This window comes from Limulus polyphemus, unplaced genomic scaffold (assembly GCF_000517525.1).
Source record: "Limulus polyphemus unplaced genomic scaffold, Limulus_polyphemus-2.1.2 Scaffold6629, whole genome shotgun sequence".
Taxonomy (NCBI): Eukaryota; Metazoa; Arthropoda; class Merostomata; order Xiphosura; family Limulidae; genus Limulus; species Limulus polyphemus.
The window spans coordinates 28,963-41,901 of record NW_013672239.1 but is presented as its reverse complement, the minus strand read 5'-3'; the positions used below and the strand labels follow the sequence as shown (position 1 = coordinate 41,901).

Genomic DNA, 12,939 nt, shown 5'->3' with positions numbered 1-12,939 from the left:
TAGCTTGAAATCGAAGTTAAAACAAACTAAAAGAAAACCAAAGAGAATTAATACTGTGAAAAGGCAGCACAAATCTTGCAATATTGATTAAGTTCAAACTCAAAGAAATATATACATGTTGAGGATAAAATGAATAATTTTGAGTGCAAGTGCTTATGGGGATCTAATGGAGGATGTGTCTTTTTCCTACTAGTGGAGGGCTATTATCACATGATGATTACAACATGCATTAGCACAGTTCACATTATAATGTGTCTTAGGTGAAAGATAGCTCAAGGCTAGTGGCATGTGCAAAATATCAAAGGCAGGTGTACAAGTAATAGCTAGTGTGTGTAGAGAGGTAAGTATATTGCTTACAAACTTACATTTAATAACTAGACATTCCACTTCAGTGAACAAGTTAGAGACAAAATCCTTTATGTTTCACCTTTTACTTAGCTCTCTTGTGCATGAAAAAAACGTGATGATGAATAAGTAGAAACTGTCCAGAGTAAATATGTAATTATACATTTCAAACTTTGATAAATTTTAGACAATCAATTTTCTAAATTGTCCTTTATATTTAGTCACCTTTTGCTGAGAACTCTTCAGAGAACCATAATTTCCCCGAAGTGAAACTTGTCCATCAGGCACAGCAATACCCCTTCTGTCTAAGAGGCTAAGAAGAAAAACAAAAGACAGCCAGATGAAATGTATCTTTACTATACTGAAAACTCTTGAAACAAGAAAAATTTTTATTATTAGTTATTTCACATTTTCAAATACTAAGTAATGAAACCCTCTAAAGTATCAAGAAGTTAACATTTTCTTAAATTGAAAATGTATTTCCAATAATACTTACCTCCTCCCAAACTGATAGCTATTACTTTACTGCCAGGTTTCTTCCTTTGCCCATCTAATGGTCTGATTTTTTCTTGCTTGCTCCAGTCTTTTATACCCTATTCAACTGCCCTTGGCAATATCACATGACCCTATCTGCCTACATCAAGGCGCCCTCTATGCCGATACTGTGTGTAAGCAACTGTGTGTAAGGAGTGTCAATAGAAGATTGGCACCCTAGTGGGGGAACCGTACTACATCCAGAACAGGTATGTTCTTCACCCGGAATTTAATCCCTGTATTATGGGTGGAATTTTACTTAATTTATCGTCACTATAGGCCAGGTCCCAACCAGATAGCCGAGATTCCACTACTCATGGTTGGAATTAAAGGGCCATGGTCCCTATATCCCAAGTAGGTGGCTAGGGCAATTGGACCACAAACTATATAAAATATATATACATAAACTTATCCTATAGACAAAGAGTGTTACATTCTGATTCACCAGAATCATAACAAAAAGGTAAGCAACATGGAAGTGGACAAGCCTTCTCCTCAACCTGAAGATGTCCGACAGGCAACACCTCAGGAAACGGAACTCTTCCAGTCTGGAATTATGAACACTCATCCTCACTTCCCAACCATGTGGGCAAGGTAAATTCCACTTGCCCCCGGAATTATTGGAAGGATGTGGAACAACAGTGCTCAACTAAGGACCCATGATGGGACCACTCTGCATTTGGAATTACAAGGAGACAGTGGACCCTCTTCCATGAACAATGTAATGAATTAATAGTGATCAAAAAGTAGGGCCATGCTCCACTCAACCAGATAGCCGAGCATCAAATCTGAACCAGTATTATAAGTAGGCTCCCACATAGGCTGGTGCCACTCCTACCAACATCTGGGTAAAAACATCCAGGGACCCAGGTAGGAGGACCCTCAACTTTGCCCTCTTCTTCAAGAGTGGAGGGATTCACTCTAACATCCTGGAGAAATAGCCTCTGTCCATCACCCCAGTGACTGGAAACTGGGTGTGGTAAAGACACCCCAGCTCCACTAGTAGAATCTGGGGGGTAATGCACATTGGAGAGTCCTGAGGAACAGTGCTCTGGAAACAGTGCAATAGGTGAACCAAGTTCCCTAAATTTTTAAAAGCGAACTGTCCCTGATTTATTCAATCCAATAATTGGCAATATACCTTTACTCATGATAGTCCACGAGTGGTGGTCCAGCATAGTACAGTAATACCACCTAGTAAGTCTCTAGATAGTCCTATGGAACACCTCATTTCTACAAAGCCTGTATAAAGTATATTGAATTAGTGGTTGCTAGTGCAAAATTGGTTTGATAAAATTACACCTGGGCAACAATCACCACAGAGTGGGATTCTGTGGAAACGAGGTAAGGGATGAAGATACTGCCAGATCATGAAAGTAATATAAGATAAAAGAACTGGGGAAGGTTCACATATCAGTCTACACAATGACCTTCAGCGGACAGTTTAACCGGGCCAGTAAGGACATAGAAACATGACAAATCTGATTAGACATGACTCACAGAAGATTCCTCACCTTCTAAGACAGCCCAGAATAAAAAGTCGTTGTCTGACATTTCTAAATATATTATTGCAGTCAACATAACCTTTAAAACTCTCACTGAACATGATCTCAATTTAAATCTGACTGGACACAGAAGTGAGAAGTAATGATCATATGAATTGGTGAAAAGGATTTATCCCCTTCCCTGTCTGACAGTATCTTAAGTAATAAGAACTGGTCGGAGGACAAACAGCGCAAATCACTCTGATGTCTGTAGGTCAGCAGCCCTTCAGGTAAAGCAGATACATGGCATATAAGAGTCAGGTCACAAACAGGTGTTGAGAAAGAGCATGTAATGTAACCTTAATATACCTATTAGGTAACTGGAATGGTTATTTGGGACCAAGGACCCAAAGCAACTTGAGGAATTCGGAGAGTACTGGGGACTCAAAGAATATGTAGTCACGAGAATTGAACTGTAGTCGATAAGGCTGCCTTAAACAGGGCAATCGTGGAAGATACAAAAACCTCTGCCAAAGAGCCAGGTAGAAAAAAAACGACTTATGATGGGCAATTCTGTTTGAAATGTGTTCAACCTCCTCTCAATATACCATTGCTGATATGAGTGTCATTTCCGTTGATAAATGCTCAGACAAGGCAAAAACTGAGATAGATACATGGCAGCCTTAGAAATTAAACCCCAATGCCATGTGAAAGACTGTATAACTTCTATGCCTGAAGCTTGAGCTTCTGGATAGCCTGATTTACCATGTCAGATCATGGTTTCCTCCACAGAGATAGTCTAAGAAGAAGTGGACACTCAGGAAGGTATCAAAGAAGCAGAAACCAGAGTGTAGCAGCTAATTTGGTGCTATTAATAGCACCAGAAAATGGGTTTGTACAAATTGAGAGCCAATCCAACAGAACCTTGCAATGCAGCATTTATTCTGTCGGGAGAATCTGTTTGGATTGAGACAATTGACCTGCTATTGCAGGCATCACCTGTGGAACATGGCAAGCTATAGGGTGATAAGCTAGGAATTGTTCCAAGAATGGAGGTCCAAAATTTGAAAACAAAGAGTCCTTAAACAAGTGCCTCCTCGATAACAAACACAAGACACCACCACAGAATAGTCAGAGTCAAGCCTGACAACTTTCCCCTTAACTCTCTCAAGATGGGCTTGGTCAAATTGACCGATCATGTGACCTCTTGGTACTAATTTAAAGTCTTTAAAGTTTTGATACTACTAACTTTATATATGTATATCTTCACAAAATTTGACAAACTTTCAGAAAACATTACAAGTCTTTCACATACAAAAAATTCTTATTTTTAGGGAAGTATTTTCAATAAACTAAAAAAAGATTTGTTGGTGAATATATAGAGTATTTTCTTTCATTAGACTGCGTGATTTTCATGTTAAGATTAAAAATGCTTTGCACAATCTCTAAAATCTCCTAAATACATTTCAAATGCTTGTTTCAGTAAACCTATATATTTTGTTATTTTCTCTTCCCTAACTTTTTCTTTCTAGAATGACTTTAAACTGTAACATGAAACTACATTCGTTTATCCTATGTAGCTTCAAACTGGTAACAGTACACAGCTATTTATATTTACATTTTTTTTTGTTTTATTGCCCTTTAAACCACGTCTAGCTACTACTATTCATGCCATTATAATTTGTAAATCACTTGGTGTTGAGCTCACGTTACACTATCGAATTACATTATCCACAAGCTACTAGGAACTGCTCGTGTGCATGCCTCACGAAAATTTTTTTATTAATTAATATTATTTATTTTACCCAATCTAACCTAAACTAACCTAAAGAGATCCCTATTTTTACATTTTAGTTACTTTTATAATAATAAATAAAGAATAAACATGAAAAACAAGAAATAAAGTACTTACCCGGTCTTCTATTCTCATGACTACACCATCTACTCTTACCTGAACCACTCCCTAACAAGTTCATATAACCAATAAAGCAACTTGAAGGTTCAGGTACTCTAAACACACAAGTCCAAATAAACAATAATGTACCTTGAAGGTTTAGGTGATCTAAACACAGGTCTGCATAAACAATAAGGTACCTTGGAGGTTAAGGTCCTCTAAACACAGGCCCATATAAACAATAATGTAACTTGGAGGTTTAGGACCTCTAAACACAGGCCCATATAAACAATAATGTACCTTGGAGGTATAGGTCATCTAAACACAGGTCCATATAAACAATAATGTAACTTGGAGGTTTACGACCTCTAAACACAAGCCCATATAAACAATAATGTAACTTGGAGTTTTAGGACCTCTAAACACAGGTCCATATAAACAATAATGTAACCTGGAGTTTTAGGACCTCTAAACACATGTCCATATAAACAATAATGTACCTTGGAGGTTTAGGACCTCTAAACACAGGCCCATGTAAACAATAATGTAACTTGGAGTTTTAGGACCTCTAAACACAGGCCCATATAAACAATAATGTAACTTGGAGTTTTAGGTTTTTTGGCACAAAGGAACTAGGCTATCTGCGCCAAACAACTGGTAAAAACTGTAAAAGTAAAATTTTTATAAAATGTAAAAATAAATCAAGTTAAAACTAAACAATGTTCAAAACTCAGATTAAAAATTTATATAGAATTAATAAGTCCAATGGCTTATAAAAATTTAAAAATACAATCAAGTAGGACAGTGTCACCATCGCTAATGACACTATCCAATGTCAGAGCTAAACCATTAGAAAACATGTGTCTAAAATGGTGCCGTCGCTCAGAGTCATAACGACGGCACAACAAAAATATGTGGACTATTGTAACTTGAGTGTCACAAAGGCCATACATTGGTGGATCAGTTCAAGATACAGAAAACAATGAGTTAAAAAACTGTGACCAATGTGTAGCTTAGCCCAGACAACTTCCTCCTTCCGATCCTTACAGAAACAAGATGGGCAAAGAACAACAGAGGGTTTGATCTCGAAAAGCTTGTTATGACGTTGCTCACTCCAAGTCGACTGCCAACTGATGTGAAACCGAGCCTTTAATACAAGACAGTAGTCCATATACAGGATATGCATGGCTGTGATGGCACCAGAACAGACGGAAACTCAGCAAACTTATTCCCACAAATACCGACATGGCCAGGTATCCAGAAAAACTGGATACTAATGGAAGATAGAGAAAATTGGTCCAGCACTTGTTGAATATCGACGATAACAGGATGAGACCTAATGTTATGCGATTACAAGGCCAGTAGAGAGCTAAGAGAGTCAGTGTAAAGAGTACAATTGTTGTACTACATAGCTTCTACATGATCCAGGGCAAGAGAAATGCCATATAACTCGGCAGTGAACACAGAAGCTGTAGAAGGGATCCTGCAAGCAACTACTGAGCCACACCAAACCATGGCAGAGCCTAAAGAGTCACCTGAGTTCGAACCATCTGTGTAAATGGGAATAGAAGAATGTTTCAAAAGATATGAAGTAAAGAGAAGACGGTATTTCCAATTGGGAATATCCACCTTCCTCAGATAACTCAAGGAAAGGTCACATTTGAGGATGATAATAAGCAATGGTGGAATGAGCTGACAGAAACGTCCTTCAATGCCAGACCCAATTCATCCAGTTGCACATGGATACGAAGGCCAAACGAAGGAATTGCAGACCGTCTATTCTGAAAGAGCATGGCCCACAAATGAAGAAAGATACAACCCTAGGTGGGATGCTGTAGTAAGGATCAAAGCTTTGTAGCATACTGTAGAGAAAGTTACAAATGGCGGAGATGAAGAGGTGGTTCGAGGGACTCAGTGTAGAAATTCTGGACTGGAGAATTGTCGAGATCTTGGGATACTTGCAAAAAGTATCCCAGGTATGTTTCTGAGCCTTCCATGCCTACTGGCAGGTTGGAGACCACCATGGATGAGGATACCATGAGAAACATGTTGAGGTTTTAGGTATAGAATGAACAGCTGCTTGAATGAAGCAATCAATTACTGCCTCAATGCAGTTGTTAATAGATGGAAGCCAAACGACAACAGGATCAAGTTCCGAGAGAGAGGTGAAAGAGAGCCAGTTGGCCTGGTCCAACTTCCACCATGTCACTCAGATGCGGTGTCATCTACCACGTCCAATCTCCCTCAAAACGATAGGAAAATGATCACTGTCAACCCTCCAAGAAAAGAGAGGGAAATGTGAAGGGGAGCAGATAGATAGATCAATGACAGTAAAAGAATATTTGTATGAAAATAAGTATAAAATCCAGTATTGAAGAGAGAAAGGTTGTGATCCGAGAGCATATGCTCTACGGAACGACCCCTCCCATCAATATCAGCACCACCCCAGAGGAGACTGTGTCCATTAAAGTCTCCAAAGATTAAAAAGGGAAACGGTAACTGTTCAATGATAACATCAAGATCTGATTGATCATAAGTTTCTCCAGGAGACAGGTAGAGAGAACAAAGGGTGATGGTATGACCCATGGAAACACGGATGGCTACAGCCTCCAAGGATGTATCGAGTGATACAGATAAGGTGGGCACGTGCTGATCGACAACAGTGCCACCCCTTCATGCACTCGTCCATCACACAACCTGTCATTCTGGTATAAAGAAAACTGCCAAAAGGTGACTGTATCAGCAGGTTTTAGAAATGTTTCCTGAAAGGAAAGACACACTGGATGATGGGAATCAATCAAGGCCTTAACGTAATCCAGATTAGAATGAAAACCTTGACAGTTCCACTGTATCAAAGTGGCCATTTATACTTAGGTGGGGGAGAAATGGGTGGAGAACCCTACTGTTTACGACCATGCTGTTTTTCTTTACTACATGGAGGTCTGTCGACCTCCATAGATCCTGCCCTTGGTCGAGGGGGCAGATCTCTGTCATTAAACTTAGATTCCAGCAACTGAGAGTGTGGCAGAGGCAGGTGGACGTGGTAATGTAAACCTCAAAATAACAACATTGATAGGCAGCATAATTCCTTCTTTACAAGTGGAGATACGTCACACTGCAGAAACTCCTTTGCCGGAGAAACCAACAAAGATCTCCAACTCAGGGATGTTCTTCAAATCCCTCTCAACAATAACTCCTTGTGAGGAATTCAAAGTAGCATGGGGAGTAACCTCAATGGGTATATCCCCAATGGCCTTTGAATTCAAGAATTCTGTGTTTGGTGTAGATGTTTCCACCAAGATGTCTCCAGAACGTAGCTTCTTGACTGATTTTGGAGAGCCAGTAAGCACTTTTAATCCCTTCTGAATAAAAATGGGAGACATTTGTCCTAAATGTTGTTCTGACAAGAAATGCAAAATCAAAAAATGAGGTACAGGAGCAAGATGAGTTGCAGATTGATGATGAGAGTCTTTCACACATGGTCATTTACCAATAAGTTGAGTTTTTACCATTTTATTTTTTTGAGGATTTGTGGGATCCATAATAAAACGAGAATGGTTCAGCACTCATTGACACCACTCATGCTACAATGCCAAACATGGACAATGCAGCAATGCCAAGGCTTTGTGAGCACTATACCCAAACACCAGCATCAGACACAATGTCCACAACACTGGTACTCAGTTGACGCAAGTCGAACAGGACCAGCCGACTGAGCCTGTGGGGCCACCCCAAGGCCAGCTATATACAGGAATTCAAGGCAAAGTGGTGTGTTGCAGTGCCCCAGACACCACTCAACCACCAGGATCCTCTCCTTATTACGGGTCGCCATGCATGGCAAACACGCTGGTGGATGTTCAGATCCCAGAGGAGGTAAACTGAAAATACAGAACCTTCCCTGGAAGGTCCCCTTACCACGTACAGAAATCCACCTCAAGGGGGAAGGTTTAGGTCCATATAAACAATAATGTGCCCTGTAAGTTTAGGTCCTTTGAACACACAAAATCTATATAAATAATAATGTACCTTGGAGGTTGCAGTAGCCTAAACACAGGTCCATATAAACAATAATGTGCCCTGTAAGTTTAGGTTCTCTGAACACACAAAATCTATATAAACAATAATGTACCTTGGAGGTTTAGGTCATCTAAACACAGGTCAACATAAACAACAATGTACCTTGGAGGTTAGAATAATCTAAACACATAAAAATGCATGTAAATAATACTGCACTCTTAAGGCTCAGGTCATCTACACACATACACATGTCCATATAACAAATAATGGACCTTAGAGACTCAGTTCCTCAAAACAAACATATGTCCACATAACAAATACTCCACCAATAAGGTTCATGACCTTACATTAAGAATACAACTATCTACAGTAGGTAAACATCAGCCAATCCTAGAGGATGAAACTTACAAACTATGGATATGAAAACATAGAAACGTTAGTATATTATGAATAATGTGGTACACACACCATGCACCTACTATATATATATATATATATATACACATACAACACTGTACCTTGGAGGTTCAGGTCCACATATCATTGCCACACAATTGCACATAAAGGATCCTCGACTATAAGGGTTAAATATGTCCTGTCCCCGCCGTGATGAAAAGGAACCTTTTATCTAAAAGTAGTTCACAATTTAAAACAATTAATATATTTCCTACTTAATTATATTTTCATTAGTATTATATTATGATAAGTTAATATACACAAAATTAAATTCGTAATAATGAAATATAGAGTATATGTAATGAATATTCTAACCAATAGTAAGTGTCTAAAATGTATATTTATCATTATCTTAAAGGTAATTCCAACTTTGCAATAAAATTACCCTGAATATCTAAAGAGACAACAAAACAGCACGTCTACAAAAACAGATGATACTACATATCTACAAACTATATATTATAAATCAATATGGTAGATAATATTATATCTAGAAGGTGCACAAAATAACACATCCACAAAAAATGGCACTAGATATGTGGAAGGTAGATGATATTACATATGTAGAAGGTAGATGATACTACATATGTGGAAGGTAGGTGATACTAGATATGTAGAAGGTAGATAATATTACATATGTGGAAGGTAGATGATACTAAATATCTGAAAGATAGATAATAATACATAATTTGAAGATGTATAATACTGTATATGTGGAAGGAAGTTGATACTTCATATGGGGAAAGTAGATAATAGTACATGTGTGGAAAACAAATGATATGACAGATGTGGAATAAAGATGATACTACATACCTAGAAGGTAGATGATATTACATATCTAGAAGGAAAATTATACGGTATGTGGAATATATATCATAGTACATAGATGGAAGAAGGATGATACTACATATGTGGAATATATATCATAGTACATAGATGGAAGAAGGATGATACTACATATGTGGAATATATATCATAGTACATAGATGGTAGAAGGATGATACTACATATGTGGAATATATATCATAGTACATAGATGGAAGAAGGATGATACTACATATGTGGAATATATATCATAGTACATAGATTGAAGTAGGATGATACTACATATGTGGAATATATATCATGGTACACAGATGGAAGAAGGATGCTACTACATATGTGGAATATATATCATAGTACATAGATGGAAGTAGGATGATACTACATATGTGGAATATATATCATAGTACACAGATGGAAGAAGGGTGATACTACATATGTGGAATATATATCATAGTACATAGATGGAAGAAGGATGATACAATAAATGTTGAACACAAATGATATTGGAAATCTAGAAGTAAGATTATAATATATATGTGGAAGGTAGATGATACTACACATCTGGAAGGTACATGATACTACATATCTGGAAGGTAGATGATACTACATATATAGAAGATAGATGATACTGTATATCTGGAGAATTGATGATAGTACATATCTGTAAGATAGACGACACTGTATATCTGGAAGTAGATGATATTACATATCTAAAAAGTAGATGATACTAAATATATGGAAGATAGATGACACTACAGATGTGGAAGGAAGATGATACTACATACCTAAAAGGTATATGATACTATGTATGCAGAATACTACATATCTAGAAGGTGGATGACACAACATATGTGGAATATATATATATGACATATGTGGAAGACAGATGATACTAGATATCTAGAAGGTAGATGAGACTACATTCTTTGAAGATAGATGATACTAGACATCTAGAAAGTAGGTTATACTACATACATAGAAGTGAGATGAAACTATGTTTGTGGAAGACAGATGACACTACATATGTGGAAGATAGATGATTCTACATATGTGGAAGTCAGATGATACTACATATACAGAAGATAAATGATACTACATCAGTGGAAGGTAGATGATACTATATATCTGGAAGATAGATGATGCAACATATCTGGTAGATAAATATGCTAGGTATGTGGTAGATAGATATACTACATATCTAGATAATAGATTCATGATGTTAGAAGTCTTGATAAAAATGAGTAAAAACCCTATCACCCGAATGCTTTCGAAAGGTGGACCTTACTTCTTCAGGGACAAACTGGGAATGATAGTGTAATAAAATAACATATATATATATACAAAAGGGTATTTAGTGACATCATGAAGGTCATCCGGTTTTCCAGGAAATATTTGGTCTATTTTTCGATGTACTGTTGTAAGCATCTCATTTCCGGTACATTGTAGCCAATGGCAAGAGTTTATGTGAAACGGTCTCAGGAATATTTTTCTTTAGAAATGGATAAATATATGTATATTTAAAACTGTACTTAAGTGTTTAAATAAAATAATGGTGACACCTGGAGACTGATTGAAAAAGATATGTTATGCTAATCATATAAAAACAAGTATGGAAAATTATCTTAAATAAATAACAAGTTTTAGGAAATTCAGCATTCACATTACATGAAAAAAGTAAGCAAAGAATAAAAATTATTTTTCTGACAGAGATGAAACCAATGAACAGAGATCACTGATTCCAGGATCTAGATTAATTCCAAAAGGTTGAACATTTAGATTAGCAATCCAATAAGCTTCTTTTATTTCTATATCTGCTTTAATTTTCAATCCTGTTTCAATGGTGATGACAGTAATATCGTTAAAGGAATGGCAGGTTGGTTAAAGTGTTGATTAACAAGAACTTTTTCGGTGTTAATAGAAAATTTATGGTTGTTGAAACGTTCTCAAAAAGTTGTTTGTGTATATATTTGTAATTGCATTTTTTACACTGTACAAGGTAAATGGTGTTTTTTGTTTCACAAGTGATTTCTTTGGATATTTTAAATTTCTTTGAATGTGCTTGTCAGAAAATTAGTCAAAGGGTTCTATAAACTTGCAGGTATGACAATAGGCTTTATTTATGACAAACATTTTTGGGTGGGATGTAATTCACTTTTGTATGAACAAGGATATCTTTTAGAGTTCTGCTTTTTCAGAACGAGACAATGAGAACTTCAGGAAATATCTGTTTAAGATGATCGTTCATTTGTAGGAGATGAAAATGTTTTTTTCAGAATTCGTGAAACGTTCCTGAGTTTAAACTGATAGGTAATAATAAGAGGAATTCTATTTGAAAGTTTAGTATTGTTATGATTTAGGATGTTTTTCCGCTTAGTGTTGTTAGCCTTTTCAATTTGTCTGTCAATTTCGATATCTTTATATCCTCTTTGTAACATGCTTTGTTTTAGATCCTTAGTGTGTTTTCTGTAGTCTGTTTCATCTGAGCATACTTTCTTTATTCTAAGAGCTTGACTTTAGCTAATGTTCCGTTTAGTGTGAGAGGGGCGACAGCTTTCATAGTGATGGTATTGTGGTCTGTCTGTAGGTTTTTTGTACAAGTCATTATGTAAAATTCGGTCTTTTAGAAAAACAGTGATGTCAAGAAAGTTAATATGGGTAGGGGAGTAATCACAGACTAAACATTTCCTGGAAAACTGTATGACCTTCATGATGTCATTAAACTCCCTTTATATATATATCACTCAATTGATTACACCACCATTCCTGTTTTGCTCCCGATAAAGATATGCTCACCTTTCAAAAGCACTTGGATTATAAGGTTTTTACTCATTTTTATCTAGATAATAGATGATACTACATATATGGAAGATAGATGATATTATATGTATAGAATGAAGATTATACTGTATTGTGAAAGGTAGATAATACTACATATGTGGAGGTTAGATGATACTAAACATCTAGAAAGTAGATGATACTACATACATGGAAGATAGATGATACTACATATGTGGAAGGTAGATGATATTACATATATGGAAGAAAGATGATATTACATATGTGGAAGAAAGATGATACTAGATATGTTGAAGGTAGATGATACTGGATATGTGGAAGAAAGATGATACTATATATGGTGGAAGGTAGATGACACTACATATGTGGAAGGTAGATGATATTACATATGTGGAAGAAAGATGATATTACATATGGTGGAAGGTAGATGATACTACATATGTGGAAGGTAGATGACACTACATATGTGGAAGGTAGATGATATTACATATGTGGAAGAAAAATGATATTACATATGGTGGAAGGTAAATGATACTACATATGTGGAAGGTAGATGATATTACATATGGAAAAGATAGATGATACTAC

The 12,939-nt window shown here is 36.6% G+C and overlaps 1 protein-coding gene across 1 annotated transcript in view; it reads right to left on the bottom strand.

Moving 5' to 3' along the window:
• Positions 1–528: 528 nt before the first annotated feature.
• Positions 529–12,939, bottom strand: part of LOC106473918 (probable palmitoyltransferase ZDHHC14) — a 36,716-nt gene continuing 24,305 nt past the window's right edge. The window contains exons 8-9 of the mRNA XM_022402319.1: positions 8,793–8,902; positions 529–658 (exon numbers count right to left, since the gene is read on the bottom strand). Coding sequence (XP_022258027.1) covers positions 529–658; positions 8,793–8,902 — 240 coding nt within the window. The remainder of the gene's footprint in view (positions 659–8,792; positions 8,903–12,939) is intronic.